The 25398-nt window shown below is 33.9% G+C and overlaps 2 protein-coding genes across 2 annotated transcripts; both read right to left on the minus strand.

The window, feature by feature from the left end:
- Positions 1-933: 933 nt before the first annotated feature.
- On the minus strand, positions 934-5948 carry LOC105326422 (von Willebrand factor A domain-containing protein 7). Its single transcript, XM_011426462.4, has 11 exons — positions 5664-5948; positions 4156-4278; positions 3722-3895; positions 3224-3302; positions 3034-3128; positions 2756-2941; positions 2340-2579; positions 2094-2213; positions 1417-1632; positions 1266-1333; positions 934-1116 (listed from the first exon to the last, which is right to left on the minus strand). The coding sequence occupies exons 1-11, from the start codon at positions 5884-5886 to the stop codon at positions 934-936; spliced, it is 1707 nt and encodes a 568-aa protein (XP_011424764.3). The 5' UTR covers positions 5887-5948.
- A 2655-nt stretch (positions 5949-8603) lies between these two features.
- Positions 8604-13831, minus strand: LOC117692908 (uncharacterized). Its single transcript, XM_066077904.1, has 2 exons — positions 13752-13831; positions 8604-10575 (listed from the first exon to the last, which is right to left on the minus strand). The coding sequence occupies exons 1-2, from the start codon at positions 13829-13831 to the stop codon at positions 8604-8606; spliced, it is 2052 nt and encodes a 683-aa protein (XP_065933976.1).
- Between the last annotated feature and the right edge of the window lie 11567 nt (positions 13832-25398).

The following is a 25398-nucleotide window of genomic DNA, read 5'->3' on the forward strand; positions in this document are numbered from 1 at the left end:
AATCAAAATAATATATTGTCCCTTAGATGATATATTGCGTTTGGTTAATAAGTTGCCGTATGTTTTTCCTTCGACTCCAGCAACGATCGAACAAAACGTCGTGTACAGCTTGTCAAAGCTCCAATAAATAAACTGTAATAAAATTTTGTTTTTTTACCAATCTAGCTAAAAATAATCACCAAGCAACAGATTTTAGTAGCGAAACTTTAATAAGAATTAAACAAACAAAACTATAATTTACCCATTTTAATTTCGAATGTTCAAAGCAACAAAATAAAAGATATCGCTCTTTAGCAGTGTCAGCAAAACATGTTTTAAATCAACTCAAGTTTCAGAATTCAGCTGGAATTAAAGCACATCGCTTTTTTTTTTATAAAAAGCACTCTCTGTAGCTGATAATTAGAAATAATGATTTGGACAAAAGTAAAAACCATAAATACATCATTTTGACAGTGATGTACAACAATTAGATTTTTTTCAGTATAGAATGCTATTATAAATATTCCTAATGGAAAATATTCTCCCATGGGAAATTTTTTTTTCTTTGGGGATGCTTATTTTGAAAATACTGTTTTTCCTTCCAAATATACGAGACGCACGCGAAAAATAAAAGTGGTTATACATGCATATGTATATAAGAACTACACTTTGGACCATGGAATAATTTTATAGTATAAAAGTTGTAAAAACTCGGCACCTTACCCAAACGGGGTACATAGCAGTGCATCGTCGAAATGGTACATCTTGTACATGTACATGGATCTTAAACCCACTGAAGGCAAGCGTTATGAACCAAAATATTATTAAACTTAGTAATTCATTTTTATACAAGCATTGCAATAGAGACATCAGAAGCACTGTTAAACAGGCAGCAACTTAAACAAAACAAACATAATGATCAGGAATGCCAGGCATTCACTTGTCTTTCTGTGCCTATGCTAATAGCATATTCTGTGTTTGGGGAAATGTCACGCGATGATTTCCTTGCTCAGTGATTGGTTGTTTCCTGTGAGTTCTGTGTTTCTGTAGCGCAATGACTGCCAACAGCGATACCACTGCAACTGCTGCCAAACCAACTACTACCAGTGTAGAAAAGTTGTACCCTTTCTGTGAAGCCTGAAATTAAGAGCACAGAAGTTTTTCCTTTGTATTCATAAAAACCAGAATTACATATATCTTGTGAAATGTAAGTCACAAAAGTATATAGCAAAGTTTGCAAGAACCGACAACTCAAGCGAAGACCTCGCATAATGACGAACTCGGACCTTGTCAAAAGAATAGAGCTTGTTCCAGGGTTGATGAATGTCTTGATCGGTACTGCGCTTTCTTCTGTCTGAAATATCCGGGAAGTAAAATAAACATAAATGACTGTATAAAATATCTTATGGTAGAAAATATCAACATTTGAAAAAGAACCTTTGTCTAGAGACTGCTTCAAACAAGTGGCTTTGGTCGCGTTTTCCAATCGAGCGAGGAAAGGGATGCCGGTATTACAAGTTCCCTTAATCAGGAATGCGATATGGACGTTCTTTTGAGCAGCTATTTGTAGAACTGCATACTCTAACTCGGGATCCTTTGGATCGGCATCGGAGTAAAAGAACAAACAGGAATCCGGCCGGATAATCTTCAACGCTTAATAAAACATGACAACAAATTCTGAAAGTTTTGATTAAGCAAAAAACGTCAAAGGCTAGTTCACATTACATGATTCAAATGCTTAATGATCCTCCATGTGACTTCTACTTTTTATGACAGTACGTCACAACATGGCGATTTTAGCGCATTGTGAAAGAATTTATACATGTATCGCCAAATTTTTTTGTCCATTTCTGTGGCGCACTGGGTGTTGTTTCGGCCTACCAACTCGCAGATCCCTAGTTCGAATACTCCAGGAACTTTTATTTTCATGCACAGCGGTAAAATTAATTCAGTTTTCCCCCCAAATTTGAAATTTAGTTTGGTAATTTTCAAGTCGAACACATGCAAAGAATCAATATCTTTAAGTAATTTAGAAGAATGGGCTTCTATGCAAAACTTTTACCAAGTATGTAGAGGACCGTTAAACAGATAGATAATAATAGCAGTGGCTATACCTGCCAGTAATCCATGGAAGGAGAACTCCGGACAATCCCCTCCACCCTCCTGTTTCATGTTTTGAATCCAGCTTATCATTTCATATCCGTCCGTCGTGCTCCGCACGTGGTTAAGTGAAACTTAATTATGAAAAAAAACCAAGCAAGTGAGACCAAAGTCAATAAAGACAACAATACATATTTAAGAAATTCTCACAAAAAGCTTTTGAATTTCATTGAAAGAGCGGTTATCTTATTTTCTTTTACCTGGGTCACTGAATGTTGAGAGGATGAAATCGGAAGGCATGGTCTTGTTCTCATGTAGAGATGACTGTATCGTCTCTGTTATTTTTGTCTTGATTTGTTCAAAGTCGATTGACATAGACAATGACGTGTCAATGACGTACGCAAGGGATAATCCGGGTTTCAAACAGTCTTTGCAGGCGACAGGTAGTCCAACCAATTCTCCGAACAATCGAGGTCCTAGTTGATCAAGAAGCCCGGTAACTGCAATGAATTTGTGTAGGAACACTAACTGAATAACTGTTACACCATTCTTATTGCTCGATTTAAATACAACATTTTATGACCTCTGCTCACATCTTTCGGTAGTGCCATATGGTCCATAATGGAACACAGATGTATAAAAAAAAATCGTATATATACAAACGGGGTTAAATTACCTTCCCCGACAAAGAACTGGTTGGTGGCCTGTATGGCGGCCTCCCCAGCCGTGTGGTGAAGAAAGAAGTGGGGGGACAGGTTGGAGTCAGATGTCTCCTTGTTGATCCCGCCAATGGCGTTTACGTCAGAAAACGCATCGTCTTTCCCGCCGTGACTACATTTCCCAATTCCTACTGAGTCGTTTCCTTTCAAAGACATTTTTTAAAACTTGAAATCAGAAAGTGAAACATTGCGTCTACACTGCAAGCTACTGAGCAGACCAGTGAGACCGGCTTACCTGTCGGTTTGGGGATGCCCTGGACACTCAGGTATCCGCTCGTCAGGTACTGTCCGTTCACCAGTATGTTGTTTTGACAGGAATGCTTGTCTACTCTGGAAAAAATGATTAGTGAAAACAGAATACTGCACATCTCTCAAACAGGAGCATTGTCGACTGAACACAAAGATATTCCAGCTTATAAACTTACGCAGGATGGGAATATACACATCCGGCGCACGTGGCGACGTCTGGCGGGGCTGTGGGCATCATACTCCTTCCTTGAATTCCTGAAAACAGTTTCTTTCAACGTCAAAAACAACACATACATAGATATCATCATATCTCCGGTAAAAACGTAACATTTTCGTTGACTGTTGATAATTCATTAAACTCCTGAAGTACATATAAATTTAAAAAGGCATGTACATGTGAAATTTGTTCAAGAAAACGATAATTTGTATGATAGCTTTGTTGGAGGTTAAGGTTGATGATAGCCTTTAATGTATTTTCATTCAGTCACTTAAAACTGCATTATCATGAATGATTTCAGAAAGAAATATGCAACCACATAAAAAACTAACTCAATTAAACTATCATAACAGTCATGGAATTATCTGTTTCATATATTGTGTCGCAAGGAACAATTCATAAGACAGTAAATCTTTTCGGAAGTTGACTAAACGGGAAGACTGCTGGGACAACTCACCTAGTTCGTTACAGGTGACGTTACCGTACGTCTCCACCCAGTTCGTGTTGGAATAAAACATCTGCATGGTGAACAGGTACTCCCCGATCAGCTTGCGGACGTTGTTCCAGTCAGGGTTGGGGGACAGTGAGAGGACCACGATCTGGTCCCTCAGGGATTGTAGCAACAGGTTACCTATACAGGTAAGAGGCTTATCAAAAGCTATAAGTGCCTGCATATTCATATTAGAAAAATATATCGTATGTGTATACTATAACTCATTTTAATGATTATACGAATATATATTTTTTCTATTGGGTAGTCACGTAAATATTAACAGAAAATGTTCCTGTATGAAAGGTTTACAGAAACCTCTCTTGTTAAGAGGAAATGGAATTTAGTAACAAAAGTTAATCGACAGATCAAAGAGAGGCCATAAAATTACGTCAGTCTACCTGCAAAAATCATTTCCGCGTTCATGGTTCTCATAGGAACGTTGGCATACATCCGTTGTGCGTTGTTGTTTCCCCAGACGATCGTTTCTACTACCGTACCGAATACTGCCTCGTACGACCTATCTACAGAAAAAAAGGTAAAGAGGATAAAGAATTAGTTTGTTTGTTGTGTGTGTCATTGAATAAATTTATCACTCAAGGTAAACACAAGATAAACATGCATCTTAATTGATTACAGACAAACAAATCAAATGCCAAGTGTTATGTAAACGTAACAATTTGATGTTTTCTTAAAACGGGGAGAGTACAAAAAATAATTTGTACATGTAGCTTTACATTTTAAAAACCAAGGGCAACTTTTACTCAAGCTAAATTGTATGACTAACATCTTACTTGAGAGTACAATTTATCATAAGATTCAATGATAACTCTTCACAAATCTGTTATATATAAGCATCTTTATATATTGGACTTTTAAGATACCATAATACTTATTTGTATTATGTTTTGTATACAGAAATAGAGGATGGATATGTTTTATTAAAAATAGACACCACATCCAGAGCAAGCAGATGACATAATACAGTTTATTGGTCCGCAAATGACAAGTTCGTGCAGAACATCCAATAATTAGACATGGTGCTCTCCCATTTCAGTGGTTGCTCTCCAATTTTTTAACGATAGTTTTAATTTTTTCCCCATTAAAATAGTGAAACTGTTAATTGGTTTAAAAAATGTTAAAGCATATATCATGCGACCCTAATGTTGGCAACTTAATAAATGGCAGGGGTTTTAAATTATTTACTACCCACTAATGGAATCAAACAATTATATATTTTTAAAAATCAATATGCCGCCGATTGATCTTCTTATAGAAATCCTAATATTGGAGGGGAAAAAAATAACGATTAGATATCAAAAGTTACAAAACGTTTAACTAAAATTATGTCTTTCTTTCTCAGTTTTTCACTTTCCTTACTTGTCAAAAACGTCAGCTTGTCTATAAATGTGCTGACACTATTCGCGAATGCAATCAAACAACCATTTAACAGATTCCTATGGTAAGCACGAAAGACAGATTATATTTTGGCATTTTTTTTCACATGTAATGAACGTCATTCCATTGTTTTCTTTAATAAATTATTCATATTGTTATGCCAATCGTGATGTTTTCAATCGAATATTAAATTAATTCTAAACTGTTTCACAAGATCAATATATCATTGCAGTTATTTTATATTAAATAATGAAAAGTTATACATCAGTAATTTCCTATTAAAAAGTACAAAAGCCAAATCTTTTAGATTTTGAATGTAAGTTTGCGTAGCAAAAGTAAGAGTAAATTGTTCAAAGAAACACTAACAAATTTATTTTACAAACGAGTGTGCATGTATGTTCAATTGAATTTGAATTTAAATCCCTCGCATAACAAAATATTACATAGCCTGTTCTAATGATACTAATAGTCCTATTAACAGTTTGGTCTAGGTAATCCAGGAGTAACTTACCTCCCCTGATAAAGTCCACAGTGACGTCGACGCCACTCCGCGAAGCGTACTTATTCCCAGCGTTAATGTACGTCCGGATAAAAACGGCGGCGGATTCATACAGGGCGCGTTCAGTGATACTCTGATGGCTGTAGTCTCCTATTTTACCACTTTCCTGCGTAGGAAAGAATCCCAGCACGGACGACATGGATACTGCAAGTAGGAGTAACAGCTTGATCGCCATTTCTGTGTGAGCCTTTGCCAAGGGATAGAACTAATTTGAATGTTCGCGTTGCTTTAAAGTTTATACATGCCCACAGAAAGATAAGGCTTTTTTGTAAAGTTAAACTTTAATTGAGATTAAGGAGGCGTTTGTGAATACCGTGTTGTTTGTTGACCGATACCGCCCGTTCATGTGTTTGTCGGTTTCTGTACCACTGGAAGTCTTCAATTCATCATCTGTCTTAGCGTTATCGAAGTCTACTTATTATAGACGCAATTAATAATTACTCAGACAAGGTCATTGTAAAGAAAGAAATTCCTAAAAGATGGAAGGCATGGGTACTTTAAAATAACTATTTTTATTTATGCAGTTCTTTAAATTGGTCAATAAAGTAGAAACGCCAGACAAACGTATTTTCTCTATTCTTTCCATGACAAGTTGATTTGCTCTTTCTTTTATCTTTTAAACTTATAGAATACATTTTGTATCCGACTTTTGTCTTGTCAGAAATAATCATTTATCAGCATCAAAGTATTTGCAAATAATAAAGTCATTTAACACAAGTTTCTTTAAAAAGTATTTTATTTATAATATGTACATAGTAATAAGTGAAATCATATACAGTGAATATAGATTAAACAGCAGGCAAAGTGCCTATATTAGGTCTTCCATTTAAGATCAAGATAAAGAAAATAGTATATGTTTCTAGTTTTACAGAGACTTTTTAAACTAATCTATAAATACATTACAGAAGGTAGAAGAGTTAAATAGAAAAATAAAATGAAGAGTAAAAATCAGTTACAATTAGAAAACAAAAGAGGGAAATAATGGAAAAATTGTAAAATATAAAAAGCACACAAAAGAAAAAAAAGTGAAGTAGACACAGCAATTTTATGTGTACATATACGCTTAAGTTACTTACAAACATATATTTATATGTACATATATATTGTTGCATAATGCAAATGTACAGTCTAAAATCTTTTTATGTGTTTTTGAAATGATGAATTTGGTAAAAAAAAGAAACCCATATATTTTCCTCAAGGTAATAGTTGTAGCCAAATAATACAATATTAATATCTATCGGCATGCTATGGTTATCCATATATGCAATCAAAAAGATTCTGGCAGAATTTTAACATGGACATGAACAAAGAAATGAAGACAGTTTTCACAAGACTAACCTCATTTACAACATTTAGCTGAGTCAGTTAACTTATGCTTTAACAAATCTGCATTAAGATTACTTGAAAAGTTTCTAAGCTGACAATGGAATATATTTAGTGTATTTGACCATTGCGGTATCTTTGGATATTGTTTTATCTTCAGGACTTCTGTTTTTATGCTTTGCTTTAAAGTTTGCTACATTTGTAGCAGACTTCTGGCTATCTTTTGCAAGTTGTTAAATAACTTAATTGTTGATTGTAAAAAAAGCTATTATAGTATGCAACTGTTCGAGTAATTGGTATATGATACAAATAATCATTGCGTAAGGCAATGTGTAACTGGTAAAAATTGCCTTGCCATATCATATAAATGATCAGGATTATAACTATTTAGTATTTTGCACATGAGTGTAAGTTTGTGTCTGCGTCTTCTTTTATAAAACTTCTTAGACCCCCCCCCCCCCCAAATTCTAATGCATGAGACTGTATAGATATACAGTGTATTAATATTTTACTACATTCACTTACCGTTTATTGAAATAACGACCACTTTTGAAATAATTTGAAATAACGATCACTTTTGAAATAATAATTATTCATTGGTTGTTGAAAATGCATTTTAAATCAACAAGAGTTTGCAAACACTATTAAAATAAGATCAACATTAAAGAAATTCTTTGTGTTCTTTCTAAATATGTGTTTCATTCAATATTAAAACTGATCCCCAAATGATCATATCCATCTTAATTTCATTTTATTTCTAAAGATTTTTTTTTGAGAGAAATTTGCCCCGCTCCTGGAGGTCGATTATTACAGTATAAATATACTGGATTTTACAACGGAATGTGTATTTGCATTTAAAGTGCTGTGAATTTAATGGTCTACAATGTACAGTTTCACTGTATCAGTCATTTTTAGTTTCTTACATTAAATTTTTATTTCTGTGAAGCTTTTCTATTTATTTTAAAAAATTGAAAGCCAGCGGTGCTTTTGATTCAATTTATCTTCCAGATTGTATCAGATATTGTCGAAAGAAAAATAACGTACAGCAGTTACAGCCTTATAAACAACAACGTACCAATAGCTATATCCCTTCCTAGAAACCTTACAAAACTTGTTTAACTGTTCGAACAACTATTTAAACTTGTACATGTATACAAAACAGTTATATATATATATATATATATATATATATATATATATATATATATATATATATATATAAAAGCATAAATGTAATTAACACTGTGCCGGTACAGTGTTTATTTTATTAGTTTGAAAGGTAAATATCTCACCTGACAGATGAGATACAATGATAACAAAGGTGGTTGTTAACTCTATAAGTAATGGTCTATCATATTACATGAATTTTTCGATATATGCAGCGTAGACGGGTGCAAAAATGCGACCTTGGCACTGGCAGAATTATCTGCCACAATGTTAATTATAGTTTTCTTTTTACCTGTATGTCAATAACATTTGATAAAGCTATGCACACTTCAACATCTGTGATAGCAGTTTTGAAACTTCGCACAAATATTGACAACAATGCATTTATTAAGAACGGCCTGCTTATACAGTTTCTGTTTTCTTTTTATACTTGTCATGCAATCCTCGAACAAACCCAACAAATCTTGGAATATCGAAGCATACAATTGTACCGACAAAGATTAAAATGATGGCCACACCTAAGTACCCGACGTACCGGGCACTTGGCCTCGGATCGCTAGCAGACCCCCTCTTTCTAGCCGCCAGAGAAAGAGATCGCTTATCTAAGGCCAACTCAGAAGTAATTCTCTGTAATTTCTCCTCCAGTGTTTCGTCTGATTCTCTGCAAATGCATTCACACAGCGTTGAATTCTCCAGAGGATACGTAAATTGTGCACTATGTCCGTGTGATGTTACATCATAAGCACTATTAGTGGTCAGGTGATCTGGTGGACTACCACTTCCCTCTGTATTGCTGACATTATCTGTTACATCATAAGCACTATTAGTGGTCACGTGATCTGGTGGACTACCACTTCCCTCTGTATTGCTGACATTATCCGTTACATCATAAGCACTGTTAGTGGTCAGGTGATCTGGTGGACTACCACTTCCCTCTGTATTGCTGACATTATCTGTTACATCATAAGCACTATTAGTGGTCACGTGATCTGGTGGACTACCACTTCCCTCTGTATTGCTGACATTATCCGTTACATCATAAGCACTGTTAGTGGTCAGGTGATCTGGTGGACTTCCACTTCCCTCTGTATTGCTGACATTATCTGTAACATCATAAGCACTATTAGTGGTCAGGTGATCTGGTGGACTTCCACTTCCCTCTGTATTGCTGACATTATCTGTTACATCATAAGCACTATAAGTGGTCACGTGATCTGGTGGACTACCACTTCCTTCCGTTTTGCTGACTTTATCTGTTACATCATAGGTACTATTAGTGGTCAGGTGATCTGGTGGACTACCACTTCCTTCCGTTTTGCTGACTTTATCTGTTACATCATAAGCACTATAAGTGGTCACGTGATCTGGTGGACTACCACTTCCTTCCGTTTTGCTGACTTTATCTGTTACATCATAGGTACTATTAGTGGTCAGGTGATCTGGTGGACTACCACTTCCTTCCGTTTTGCTGACTTTATCTGTTACATCATAAGCACTATAAGTGGTCACGTGATCTGGTGGACTACCACTTCCTTCCGTTTTGCTGACTTTATCTGTTACATCATAGGTACTATTAGTGGTCAGGTGATCTGGTAGACTACCACTTCCCTCTGTATTGCTGACATTATCTGTTACATCATAAGCACTATTAGTGGTCACGTGATCTTGTGGACTACCACTTCCTTCTGTATTGCTGACATTATCTGTTACATCATAAGCACTATAAGTGGTCACGTGATCTGGTGGACTACCACTTCCTTCCGTTTTGCTGACTTTATCTGTTACATCATAAGCACTATAAGTGGTCACGTGATCTTGTGGACTACCACTTCCTTCCGTTTTGCTGACTTTATCTGTTACATCATAGGTACTATTAGTGGTCAGGTGATCTGGAGGACTACCACTTCCTTTCGTATTGCTGACATTATTTGTTACATCATAAGTACTAAAAGTGGTCACGTGATCATTTTGACTACCACTTCCTTCCGTATTGCTGACATTATCCGTTACATCATAGGTACTATTAGTGGTCAGGTGATCTGGTAGACTACCACTTCCTTCTGTATTGCTGACATTATCTGTTACATCATAAGCACTATTAGTGGTCACGTGATCTTGTGGACTACCACTTCCTTCTGTATTGCTGACATTATCTGTTACATCATAAGCACTATAAGTGGTCACGTGATCTGGTGGACTACCACTTCCTTCCGTTTTGCTGACTTTATCTGTTACATCATAGGTACTATAAGTGGTCAGGTGATCTGGTGGACTACCACTTCCTTCTGTATTGCTGACATCATTTGTTACATCATAAGTACTATTAGTGGTCAGGTGATCTGGTGGACTTCCACTTCCTTCTATGTTGCTTTGACTATTTGTATAATCAGTAGTACTCTTAGTGGTTGCGTTGTCGTTTATAGTGCTATTTTTGTTATAATTACCTTGGGGGACATCATTTGTTGTGTTTGGAGTGTCAGTCGTTGGTTTCCAGGAAGTCGTTGGATTGATTCCTTCCCCTTATGCATACATAAGGAAAACTTTGAGTCTTTTTTAATTGTTATGAATATGTTAAAGTGGCAGGGTCACGATTTTGGTCTTATTTATCCTTTTTTAATGTTTACAATGCTTCAGTGAAGCATTTCTAATTATAAACCACAATTTGAGCGTTAATCTTCATAAGTTATAAACGAGATACAGAACTCAAAATGTCTTTGTATATACTTTAATACACATGTATTATAATTTTCTATTTTTAAAGTATAGAATGGTTAATATAGGTCTTTTAAATGCTTCATCAGAATTTGAGTCTCCAATATTAAGTAACAAGCGAGGTCTGATTAATTCTTTGTTTTGATAACAAAGTTCGAATCTTGTAATTATTTACACGTGTTGTATTGCTGTGAATTTCAATCAAATCTCGTTTTTAATGTCTATATTATATATAAACACAGTGAATCAGTTTATCTTGTTGCCGATAGTCATTTTGTTAACTTATGTTATTTTCTTCACAGTACAGCTTTGCTTACGTAACAATGAGTTATAACCTCTGTATCTCGCTTGTAAATGAATTCTAATTTATGAATTTTGGTCATAATTCATTAAAATCAAAACTATTCTATAAATTAAAAATAAACAATTAAAATCTTAAAATTTTGATTTCAAATCTCATCTAGGTCTTTTTAAATGAGGAGGATGTTCCCAAGAAATGATACGTGCAAATAGCTGCTTGCTTACCATTGTTTGCTCTTCTATTCTAGTCGTATCAATTACTGACGGAGTCGGAGAACTGTATTGGTTATGGTAAATATATGACGCTTGGTATGTGGAATGATAAAGAAGTCCTGTAAATGAACAACTTTTTGTTTTGTTATAGTTATGAAATTTTATGATAATAATATATAAAAATCTGTTGCGTCGATAAAAGTGTCTGTAAATGTAAATGTGATTTTTGAATTGAAATACAAATAACTGAGTCTATAGAAGGTTAAAAGCTGCGTTGTCTGGTTTTTTTTTTTGCTATTACAGTATCAAATAATTTTCAATACAAGCCAATTATCTTATGAAAATATAGACTTTCGCCTATTTACACCAGAAGAATCGGTCATCTTTCGAAGTTAGAAATATTCAAAGTAAATAAAATAATTTCTTTATGGGCATACAAAAACCCCCCCAAACCAAACTGCATCAGGGAAATGGTTAGAACAAGAGGCTCAGGGGCCACATCGCTCACCTTAGTAACAATAGCAATAACTCTGATCAAATCAGCATTACAGTATCAAAATATCTTGGGAATTAATTACAGTAGATCTTGCTAAATAATACAATAAACTGATGATTTTTATCAACATATTTCTATGCTAAATATCAAGCCTTTTTTGTTGTTGTATGTAAGAAGATTTTCTCTTTTCCTATATACACCCCCCCCCCCTCCCACACACACACTTTTTGGTCCTACTTTTTTCTAAGAAATCATGGTTTGATCAAACACGTTTCACTCAAGTTACTGCTTTTAGGACTAAATACTTTTCCAGATGATTTTAAAGATTTTTTCTCTATATCTTCCTACGTAAAAATGTGACCCCCATGAGGCCCCATTCTACCCCTGGGATCATGATTTGAACAAACTTTAATCTACACTATCTGAGGAAGCTTTAAATTTTTCTGGCCAAAATGGTTTTTGAGAAGAAGATTATTCAAATATTTATTCGATATATTCCTAATTAAAAATTCAATCCCCATTGTGGCCCCACTCTACCAACGGTGACCATGATTAAAACTTACTTAAATCTACACATCTGAGGATGCTTCCATCCAAATTTGAGCTTTTTTGGCCATATAGGTTTTGAGAAGAAGATTTTGAAAGATTTTCCCTGTATATTCCTATGTAAAAATTTGTCCCCCAATTCTGGCCCGACCCTACCCTTGGGGACCATGACTGAAACAAACCTGAAACTATTCTAGCCAAATGGTTCTTAAGAAGATCTTTAAAGATTTTCTCCATATATTCCAATGTAAAAATTCGACCCTCCATACCACAGAGACCATGATTTAAACAAACTTGAAGCTACACTACCTGAGAATGCTTCCACACAAGTTTAAACGTTTTTGGCCAAATAGTTTTCTAGAAGAAGATAAATAAAGATTTTCTCTATATATTCATATGTAAAACTCCATCCCCCCCATTGTGGCCCACCCTACCCCTGGGGACCATGATTTGAACAAACTTGAATCTACACTACCTGATGATGCTTCCATACAAGTTACTGCTTTTCTGGCCTTATAGTATTTGAGAAGATTTTTGAACAACTCCAACAAATCTTAAAAATTCTAAATTATCTCCCTTTTGAAGAGGGTGTAGCCCTTTATTTGAATAAAATTGAATGCCCTTAACCTGGTAATGCTTTGTGCCAACTTTGGTTGAAATCAGCCCCATGGTTCTAGAGAAGAAGATGAAAATGTGAAAAATTTACAACAACGACGACAGACAACGGACACATTTTGATCAGAAAAGCTTACTTGAGCTTTCAGCTCAGGTGAGCTAAATATAAACAGTTTGGTTTCGTCCCCCGCATGGTTAGGTTTATTCAACCTGCATTTCATGCATCGATTGTAAATACAGCACACTTCAGGAATATTAGAAAACAAAATGTAAAGAGGTTTATTTTTTCAGAGCGTTGACATCATGTCAAAGACTTAATACCACAATAGCCATCTCTACGTCAGGGGTGAATTTCAGTATGTGGTGAAATAACGCAGTACCCTTTTTATGTTGTTTGTTTTAAAGCAGATTTTGTACATCTTTTTGTCATTGAAATATGGCTGGATTGAGAAGAGAACTACCGCAATTCTTTTATAATGCACATTTGTAAAAGAACCATCGTTTAAAAGAGGTCACAAAATTTGATATAAAATCGGTCTAAGCAGCTTTAAATGAAAGACTTACTTCGATGATAGAAATGCGTCGATTGGAGCTGAGTGTCTGATAAATATGAAGGTAAATCATCTTCGTAACTTAACAATGTGCACGAGTCTTGTGATGTTACATACACTCCAGCACAAGATTCGCTGGTCAAACATTTACTGGCACATTTCTTATACGCCAGAGTACTGACTTTATCATAGCCCATGGAGCTAATCGTTGTTGATAATGTTGTATAACAAGTGTCTATTCCTAGAAGTATAAATATGATAAATTTTATTGACTTACTGATTTATCTGTTTGATAATCATTAAAAACTATATGCTGGTCGCAGTCCATTGTTTTCACTGTTTTCTTACCATTTGGATGCTCGCATATAAAACCTTCTCTAACGCTACACTTGGTCATGCTTATAGTCGCCCCCGAACTGATGTAACCACATCCCTCTGCGTCTCCATATTGGCTTATTTCAGTAAATATGGTACTAACACCGTGACCAGAGCCGCCGTCCGCCCAGTGATAGTGTAAGTCCCGCTTCCTAAGTCCCATCCAATAATTTCTGAAAAACAAAAACTTCAGCATATTAAAAAAAATACCCCGAAAAATAACAATTTTTTTTTACTAAATCAATATTATTCTGTGAATTATGTAATTGTTACGGTTATACACCTTTCTTGTTGTATCACGACTACTGACTTAGAAAGCAACAGTAAATGAATACGGAATCATTATCTGACTTCGATAGAGATAATTTTTGCTGGGTTTTATTTTGAATTATTTTGATATATCATTTCATCCGCAAAATATTCAATAACCAATTAATTTGAAATATTGTTTCACAGTCACTTTTATTTATGATTATTGATACTTAGAAGAAAGAGCTAAATTTCATTGACCTCTGACACCTTGCCATATTAAGTCATGTGTCATGTAATGCAATTGGGCATATTTAGTCATGTAATGCAGTTACATATTTACCCAGGTTTGAGCAGATATAACTATTGATTACATCATGAACACCTACGATTTTGTAAGTAGATAATCGGCAGATACTCGATGAATATCTTAATAGAAAAACGTAATGTAAAACACAAATTTGGTGAGTATATGAAGTTACAATGTATATGTGCTTGAGAAAGAATCATGTATACATTTGATGCCTATACTTAATTTTTTCCCAGCAAAACGAGAACCGTATACTTGTGAAAAAGTTTTCAATTCAAATGAAATATTGTAACGTGAGCTCTTTGTTTCGTTTATATACTGGTGAACAAATTTATTTATAGTTTAGTAGACCAAGTGTTTTAACACCCCGACACTCTGGAGTCAAATCTTATTCCTACCTATACAAAGATGGTTAATATATAATGTCTAAGAAATCGATATAATATGCAGTCGATCCAATTAAGTATAATTTAGTGTTAAAATATTGAATATTTGTGGTCTATCTTTCATTTTGTAAAAACAAAATGTAAATATCCACTGGTTTAAAGGGGCATGGTCACGATTTTTGTCAATTTTTATTTTTCGACTTCTATTGTTTACATCGCTTTAGTAAGGCATTTCTAATAATCAAATAGAATTTGAGAGATTCGAAGAGATTTAAGCAAGATAAAGGGCTCACAATTCTTTGTCATGTAAACAAGGCTCGTGCCCTGTTTTTGTTGACATAGTCAATATACCCATAAACAATTTTTTTCCTGCTTATTAAGGTCTTCCGTTTCCAACGGAAGACCTTGTACTGATTCTGTTGGAAATTCTTCTTCTTCTTCTTTTTCTTCTAGACGTTTCTTTAAACTGTAATATCTCGCTTGTTTTTCATTAGATTTTATTCAAATTTTCAGGTTTTATTGAAAATGACAATAGCTTACTACAGCACAAACAATTGTGAAATCGCTACTTCCGGTTTTGAGTTATTCCCCTTTGAATATTTTTTTAGTGGGTCTCGTGTACCTGCAAAGGCTCCGAGTTGATTCGTAGCAAGTAGTTTTAATTTACAAATCTTTAATGTAGACATCTTGAACGTTGTCCTCCTAGTTTTAAATGTCTGATTAACCCACGTATACTTCTTAAAAAATTACATCGAAATTTATGTTTCAAAAAATGTTAAATTTTTCTTATATCTTTGCTCAATAACTTTTTAGTTGTAATTTTTTTCTAGACACATATAGAACAAAAGTTGTGCAGAATATTAAGAGCTTTCATTTGATACCATAAAAAAGGGGCTATCCCCTAAAATGAGGGGTCTAGAGCCCTTAAAAGTCTTTGCTTCATAACTCTAAAACGGTAAATTTTTCGATATGGGCGTCGCTGCAAAAAATGTTGTTTGTGACTTTATTGATCTCATAAAACTGTTTTTGTGTTCGGGTATTGCATAATGTGAGGGAAAAAGTAATACGTGTTGACCAGTACCGCGGCAATTTGGCCAAGTTAACGAAACTCTCCCTCGCCCGCGGCCGAGAAAATCCGTCACCATGGTCGCGGCTGGGCTACCTAGCGGTCAGCGGTTATCTAATACACGAGAGTTGCGTCTCTCATATACGAGTTTATTTAGCCGCGAACTCAAGAATTGTTTTAGTTTTGATTCCACATAAAAGTTTATCGACTAAATTTAACGTTTCGGTGAATCAGGGTTCGATTCCGGAGAGGGAGCATGAGAAACGGCTACCACATCCAAGGAAGGCAGCAGGCGCGCAAATTACCCACTCCTGGCAAAAACGGTGTCAATTAAGAAATTGTTCAGTTAATTAATAAAAGCAATGTCATTCTCAATCTAAAGCAATATCAGACATAGATCAATTGTGGGTTTTAAGTTTAAAATAAAGAACTTTTATTTGATAGAATATCATCATTTTACTGCAAACTTTTCAATTCGTCCTGGGTTCCGAGCTGTGCGTGTCTGTGCGTTGTACCTTTACGTAATTTATCCTTCGTCCACGGCCGAGGAGATCAGCCACGGCTGCACTACCTAGCGGTAATTAAGCGGTTATCTAATACACAAGATTCGCACACCGCGACGCACACTTAGATGAATATGAACGTGTTTGAGTTTACATAGTCGTAAATACAATAACTGTTTAAATTTTATGTTATAAAAGTTTGTCCATCTTGTATTTATTTGATTAAACATTTGAGTGAAAATGAATATTAATGACCGATATTACTCCAAATCGGAAACATCGTCAGACATAAATTAATGGTTGGTTTGTTTATCTAAAAAAATTTAACCCCCCCCCCCACAAATATTAAATGATGATCATCCCTTGCACATGGCCGAGGAGATATAGCGCGAGTGGACAAGTGATCCGCGGTCGGCTCGTGTTCTTCTACATGTACCATATCACGCGTTCATGTTTCATATTTTGCACGGACAGAACTATATTTATTATGTTTTCAACTATTATTCAGGTTTAAGATGAAAAGATAAATTTATTTTACTTGTACAGCTGATTAAGCATTGATTTAATTAGACTATAGCGTACAAGGTAGTTTTAAAAATCAACTCAAATTATAATCAAAGTTCCATGTTACATGTTTGCGGTAGGTGCTAGCACGATAAAAGAATATCCTGAATTGTCCTGAGTTGAGACATTTGATGATTATTTGAAAGAATATTCACATGAGTTTTAAACAACATAAGATAAGATTCTATCGGTCACATATTGATCACTCTGTAGTTTTTCTAATACATGGTTGTTTGTTTGAGTGTGGAAGCGAACTCATTGCTGCGCCACCCCCCCCCCCTTCCCGCCCCGCTGACAAGTGCTCGCCCTCGATTTTTTTTTAAATTGGCGAAAAGATATCCAGATCTGTCGACAATCAGTTTTGGTGACTTCTTCTTATGTGTAACATTTTTTCCTCAACGTGTTTCACTTTCCCACCCGTTTGTTTATTCGGTCAGTCTGTGTTAATTCAATCGCCACGTGCGACCGAAAATCTTGTGTCGCTTTGGCGCACACAACTCAGAACATATGTAATTAAGTAACAGTTGGAAGGTGCTTTTATTATCAATAAGACTATTATTCGAAGTCAATCATCTTCACATTAAAGATGTGAAATCGTAACCTGAGAATGTGGCTAATAAATTAACCTGTTGACCACGCTAAACTTCTATAGTTATGAACAGAATAATTCATAATATATTATAATTGAAAGTTGGAAGTCAAACTTTGACACGTTGAGGAGAAAATGTTACAACCTTTTAATTAAAGTTGTGTATTATGAGTTTGTAATGCAACTTGATTTACTTACAAGGTTAGCTACAGCCAGTGGGATACTAATTTTAGGTGAACAATGAATACCCAATATATTAAAAAACAAGATAAATAGTTTCCAGAACTATAATACTATGCACGTGTATATGAAGGTTGCACCTTCATTTGTATGGCTGTAGGTGAGGAGGTAAAGGCGTATCGGGCTTTATTGGATTTGATCACGCCCCAACCAAAATTATCACCTCATAATACTCAAAGAGTGAGTCCTTTTTCCTTATTTAATTCACGTTACATAGCGGTGTCTCTATGAAACAGCACCATCTGGTGTAAAATTTAGATGCTCGCTTTTGCATAAATTCTCCCGCTGATCTTTTTTTAGCTGATTATATATTATTTTAAATGTCCAAGTCTACTCTTATCATTAAATGATATCAGACGACACACATTTCCCTATAGAAAAGTTCAGAGATGCCATCAATTTTGACTATTACTAAATTTTTTCAGCACGTAACAATTCTAAACTTGCACATAGTCATCAAAAATTTAGAAAGATTTAAATAAAGAAGTTATCTTAGAGAAAAGGTTACGTGTTTTGTAGGCGTGTTCGGTTTAAACAAAAATACAATTCCTGACATGAATCATGAGTACATACTGTTTATAACAATGCTTGCTACCCTTTGAAAATTTAACTCACCATTTAACATCTCATTTTTTAAAGAATTTTTGAAACGATTACACAAACTGTGTTCGACAAATAGTTTTCCTAAAACATTTTTTTCCTTTCTTTTTCAAAACATGTTTTATATACAGGCTTTCAATCACAAAACGTGTTTATAACAAAAGCAGAACTGAAAGTTTAGTCATTATAGTCGTTTGACACCATATCAAATATATTTTCAACCCCACAGCAACAACGGAAGACCTACTCGTGGCTTTGCCACGAGCTCTGCTCTAGTTTGTCTATCTTTTTATTTATTTTAGGCATGGATAAACAGTTCCTTACGTTTGACACATTCGTTTTAAGTTTAAAACTGAAATTTTTACTTCAACGTTCAAAATGTAAACAAACGCTTGTTTACATAGCGAAGAATTTCAAACTCTGTAACTTGCTTAGAACTGAACAAATTACACTCAAATTTCGGTTGCCTAAAAAATGCCTTTCTGAAGCATTGTTAATATTCAAATCGAAAAAATAATTTTTGACCAAAATCGTGACCATGCCCCTTTAAGAAAACGTTTTGTTTTTTATTTACATTTTATAAAAGACTAATTCAAACAATCATTGAATAGTGAAATGTATAATTGATCAAAAGGTATTGAATATTCTATTTTTAAAACCTCATTATAATTAAAAAAAACAATTATTGAATTTGTCCATAAAATATATGATTTCTTGTACTTATATAACCTGTAATGCAAAATTGCTTATAGAAAGAAGTAGACTGTATAATATAGCTCGCGAACACCGTAATGTATAAAGATACATGTATGTAACTGCAATGAGATAGAAGATAAATTTGAATATTTATTTCATTGTACAGATGTAACGATTAAGGATAAATGAGCTTAATACATACCTTTATATTACTACACAAAACTAAATTTTTACAAATTATTACAACTATTTATTATTAACAACAAAATTTGTTTCATAATTTGCGTAAATGCATTAAAATTATAAGGGAGAAAGTTATCTCTCTAGGTTAATTGTCATCTCCACTTTTTACACATTCAACACATGTACTATTATATGTATATAAATTTAATATTGTCTAATTTTTCTCAAGACTGTCAATTTTTCATTTAAGAGAATAAAAAAATTGTCAAATGTTAATTTGGCGACAGTCTGATCGATATGTTGATCGATATATTCATGACTGGCATGGCACGATTACTCAAAAATGTAATTGATTAATGATCGATTACATAAGGGAACTTTGTGTAATCGATTGTTAATCGATTAAACTAATTTTTGTCAAGTAATCGATTATAATCGATTACTTTATAGCATGTTCTCTATTAATAATCTATTACACTCATGTTTGTCAAGTTATCGATTATAATCGATTATCTATCATTATGTAAAAAAGTCTTTTTTCTTGGAAGTTAACGAGTTTTTATGAATTCTTGACCTTGCAGATTTAGCCATCACAATTATGCTGTTGTTTTTGATAATTTTTCTATAATTAGAATTTGATTAATATAGTTTTATAATTTTAGAAATATTTTCGGCAACATGCAAATTATTCTGATGATTTTGATAATTTTTCTATAGTAAGAATTAATATAGTTTTATAATTTTAGAAATATCTTCGGCAATATGCTTTATGATTTGTGTTTGCAGCTTGTTATTGTTCTGATTTAATAGATCCTTGTTGGGGCTATTTTAATTGTTATCTAAACATGATTAGGGTGGTCACACCTCATTAAGTGCTTTGTGGATTCCTGTCAATTACAGGACTATTACTGTCAAGTACTTGAAAAAGTATAAGCATTACAATCGAGTAGGCCTGGTTCATTTTTCTCATCGACTGGCGTTAAGTTTTCAATGATTTGAGTAGTGCAGAATTCAGAACACCATGATAAACAGCCACACGGCATGATTGGAGTGATTAAACTAAGCACTTTTATTAGCATTAATAACAATTTGGATCTTGACAAAGTGGGAACATTTTTTGCGATCCCTAGATATGGCCTTAAAGTGACTAGGACACGATTTCAACTCAAAATTTCAAATTTCCTTTTTCTATTTTTAATGTTCAGACTGGTTAATATAGATAATAATGTAGATATTGAGTTATAATCAAGATACAGAGTTTGAAATTCTTTGTTTTGTAAACAAAGCTCGAGCTATTGTTTAAATATGTGTTTTATTGCTATAAGTTTCAATCAAATGTGTTGCTTTCTTCAATTGATAATATATTCTATAAACACATTGAACAAGTTTGCCTTGTTTCTTACGAGTTATTTTGTCAGAGAAATGGTAATTCCATACTTTACATTATTGTAAACAAATATAAGACTCAAGATTTGTTTACATAACAATGAATTCTTACCTCTGTATCTCTCTTATAACTAATTATAACATTCAAATTTTGGCCAATCATTCAAAATGTGCAAGTAAACCATTTTATATCTAAAAAATAAGAAATAAAATTTCGGTCTAAAATCGTGTCGAAGTCCCTTTAAACAGTTTTCTTTAGTATTGTTTTAGTATTCAGTATTGTTATTAATATGCTCACTATATTTTACAATTACAAAACTTTATTTTTCTTTATAAGGTTAAATATTCTTTACCTTTCATCTAGAGTATATTGTTGAGAATACATCTTGTCGGCCTGCTCCACGAGAGTGAAAAGAGATTTGGCCTCTTCCGTGTTTGAAAGGCTGACTAGAGTCATGTCTCTCTGCTTGCAGGCTTGGCGAGCCTCGTTCCAAGTCAGACTACTTGTGTGAATCTCAAAGCGACAGGACACGTGAGAAACTGTTGAAGAAGACAGAAGATAATTCTTTTATCAATTATTACCAAAGTAATTACTTCGACAGACGAATTTGGCGACATTAAAAATATTATTATCTCGTAATTAAATGGAAATATCTCGTAATTAACTCGCTATTACGAGAAAACATCTCGTTATTACGAGTGAATTTTCGAGTTATTACGAGAAAAGATCTCTTTATAACGAGTTAATTAAGTCTTTATTACGAGAAAAGATTTCGTTATTACGAGAAAAGACTTATATAAATTGTTTGTTTCTTAAAAGACCTCAAAGTCGTCGGGTCACCCTTTCAGTCTTTCTTTCCAGAAACGTTAATTTTGACGAGTTTTTAAATAACAACGATCATTTTTCGTTAATTTTTACAAAAAAATGATCGGATTTGACATTTTATCTTATATGAATAAGTGGAAAGAACTTCATGTAATTCTACTTTTCATCTTAAATATTGCAAAACAAAATAAAACATATTCTATTTTTTCAGTAAATTTCCATTATTCATAATTTATAACATTTGTTATTTATTTATATATATATATATTTATTTATTTATTTATATATTTATTTATTTATTTATATGTAGAACAATAGTTTAATCTCGGATACAATTTTGTTGAATAAAAAAAATTATAAAATAAATGTTCATTGAACTATATCTCCTCTTTTAAATTGATTGTAACATCAGTTCATACCCTTTTTTTGCAGTAGATATTTTTTCTTAAACTTACATATAAGAATTGACCTATCATAGAATCCCTCCCCCCCCCCCCATGTTAAAAAAAATACCTTTTAATTTTTTTTCAATTTACAAATAGAAAATCGACTTATCATGGAGTTGTCCCCTCCACCTTTAATAAAAAATCATTTTTATTCTTCATTTTTTTTTTGATTGACGCTTAAAAATATTTGCTTATCATATTAAAGGAACATGGAGTTGCCCCCCCCCCCCCCGCCCGCCTAAGGTTTGGGAAATGTAATAAATGGAAGTGAAAATAAAGACACCATTAAACTGCTTAAGAGCTGAAGGATTAGAATTTTCATGATTTTGAAAATTATCCTTTTTGTTCTTTTTGCTTGTAAAGATTTTTTTTGGATGAGTCTGCCATCCACCCGCCCATCCACCCCCTTTTAAAAAAAACGATGCTACGTGTACGTTTCTTGAAATTACCGTAATTATAGTGAATAAAGTAATGTGAGCATTCATCCAAATGAGTGCAAGTTACAACTGTTTCCTTTATCTGAACAAATATCCCCATTCTTTAGCTTTGCAAGATTTTGAGGGGATTTTGGTAATTTCAGCAGATTTACAAGAACTTGAGTTAGAGTAATTTCCCCTTTATTGTGACGTCAAAGTTCACGCTGGTTAACAATCGCAACTTTCCGGCAAGCTTGGACAACACGTGTTTTTTGGTTGGTTAGGTGTCGTCTGACTCTTTAAAACTCCCATGCAAAATAAAAATACACGAAGTATACTGTTTTATTTACTTTAAAAGCACGATACTCTTAAAATTACACATCTTATATGCTTCTCAAAAGTTTTACTTTGATTCACGCGAGAACGTGAGGTTGGAAACCAATGGTACTCTGAATTGTGGGTCAAAATTTACTGACGCCGAAAAAATCTATTGGTCAATGTGTAAACCTTTGTGACGTCACTCTATGATTTTTGATTGAGATTGTACTGAGATGAACTTTAGACGTAACATTGACTTTATGTCGTATACATCGTTATTGGTTTTTTTTCATTGTCTTGCTGATTCTCGTGAGAGTTTGAAATGATAAAAATCGCCATGATTACAAGGAACTACTGGGTTGATTAAAACAATGCATTACTGGTCCGATTTACTGACGCCAAAAAAATTCGTTGAATGAATGCAACTAGTCCGAATTTTCTATTCACACACGCCTTGCCGGTAGAGCTCGCTTCGCGCCGGCGCTGCGTGCCAGCGAGCTGCACTCGCTATTATTCCACTTCGAAGTAAATACCAGGTTGTCCTTGTCGTAAAAACACGATTCTATTAATTACAGATGACTTTAAGGTGGTATTGGACACTTCCATGTTGTGACGTATTGTTTATCGAAATAAACAATAAAATGAAGAGTAATAATAAAAGGAGTTTCTTTCGCAGTATTGTTACCTAACAGTGATGAGCAGTGGGTTAGAAGGTTTACTACGAACCTGTAAGTCATGAGTTCGAATCCCACTGAGGGGTTTACAATTTTATCTCTATAATACTTTTAAAAGCTATTTTTGAGATAATTAACTCGTAGTAAGAAGATCTTTTCTCGCAATAACGAGATTATAAACTCGTTATTACGAGAAAAGATCTCGTTATTACGAGATCTTTTCTCGTAATAACGAGATAATTAATTCGTAATAACGAAATCATTTCTCGTAATTACAAGATAAACACATATTTTTTATGTGGCCCTGTTCGTCTTTCGTAATATACACAATGATACTGTAATAAATTGCACAATAAACCATATAAAGAGTCCCGTGTGCCACATCACTCACCCCGACAATGGTTCTTGTATCACTCTATTTCGAAATGTTTGAATATGAAACTCTTCAAGATGAAGTTTATATGAGGATACAAAGGTGTGGGGATGCTTAAATGGTAAAAAAAAACCCGTAGCATTAAATGTATTTTTCAAGAGAAGAGTTTCAAACATTTTTCTTGCATGCTTCTATATTGAAATTCAGACCCCTGTTGGGGCCCTAGTATAGATCAAGGGTAACGGTTTTAACAATTTATAACCTACAATATCTGAGGAAGCATAATAATATCAGATGGTAGCATTGTAGTTCTCTAGAAAAACATTTTTAAATATTTTCCTTATAGATTTTTTGCTGCACTCTGAACCCCTAGAGTCACGATTTTGACAATTTAGATTTTTTTTCACTATCTGAAGATGCTTGCGTAGTAAACGCAAATATGTGACATTGTAGTTCTTGAGTAGAAGATTTCAAAACACGTTCCCTATTTATTTCAGTGTTAAACTTTGAACCCTCCTGGGGCCCGTAAATTAGTCCGAGGGTCACGATTTTAACAATTTAGAAATTAAACTATCTGAGGATGCTTGCATAGTAACCTCACAAATTGTAGCATTGTGCATGTAGTTCTTTGGAGAATCTTTTAAAACATTTTCTCTATATATTTCAATGTTAAACTTTAAATCCCTCCTTGGGCCCCAGTATTGGTCCGGGGTCACAAATTTAACAATTTAGAGTTTTCAATTGTTTACAAGCTTTTGTGGTAAAATATGGTATTTCTGGTGCAGTGGTTCTTGAGAAAAAGATTTTTTAGACACACACCCTTTCTACCGTTTCTTAATTATCTCTCTTTTAAACAGGGTTAAACTTTTTTTTTTCGAATTAGGATCTCCTTTTCATTAGGATGCATTGTACCAAGTTTGGTAAAATTTGGCTCCACAAAATGTGTTAAGTTTACAGACAGACGGACAGACAACAGGTGACCGGAAAAGCTCACTTACACCTTTGGTTAAGATACGCTAAAATTATTCGTGTATCTTCTTACAAAAATGCATGTATGTAAATCTCTAATGGTGAAAGAAGGAAGACAAAGAACCCCAATGTTACATCATTGCGACGGTGTGTTTAGCATAGAAATTTACATATTTACACATATATGTAAAAACAAGTTGCTGTCCTTTAAAAAAGGACTACAATACGTGGACCATTTGCATGTGTTTCCAACGAAAACGTGAAAGCCTTAAGATTATCAGAGATTCCACCAACTCGAGCCCTCTGCTTTTAACTACTAAATTTGTTCGTTGTATTACGTATACATGTATGTATAGCCCTGACTTTTTATCTCAGAATTTAAAGGATTCAAACTTCTTAAATAATTATGATCTATCTATGAATGAAGTTTGCATGTATAGTATCAGGCATTCGGTGAATTCTACTATAATTTGCGCACACATTACAATTCGCACTACTTTGTTAACTATGCAGTGACAGCTTTGTGTAAATTAATTAAAAAGTTCATATTTTGATGCATTTTTCTTGAGATTTAAACTTTTATACAGTGACATAA

This window comes from Magallana gigas, chromosome 3, assembly GCF_963853765.1.
Source record: "Magallana gigas chromosome 3, xbMagGiga1.1, whole genome shotgun sequence".
Taxonomy (NCBI): Eukaryota; Metazoa; Mollusca; class Bivalvia; order Ostreida; family Ostreidae; genus Magallana; species Magallana gigas.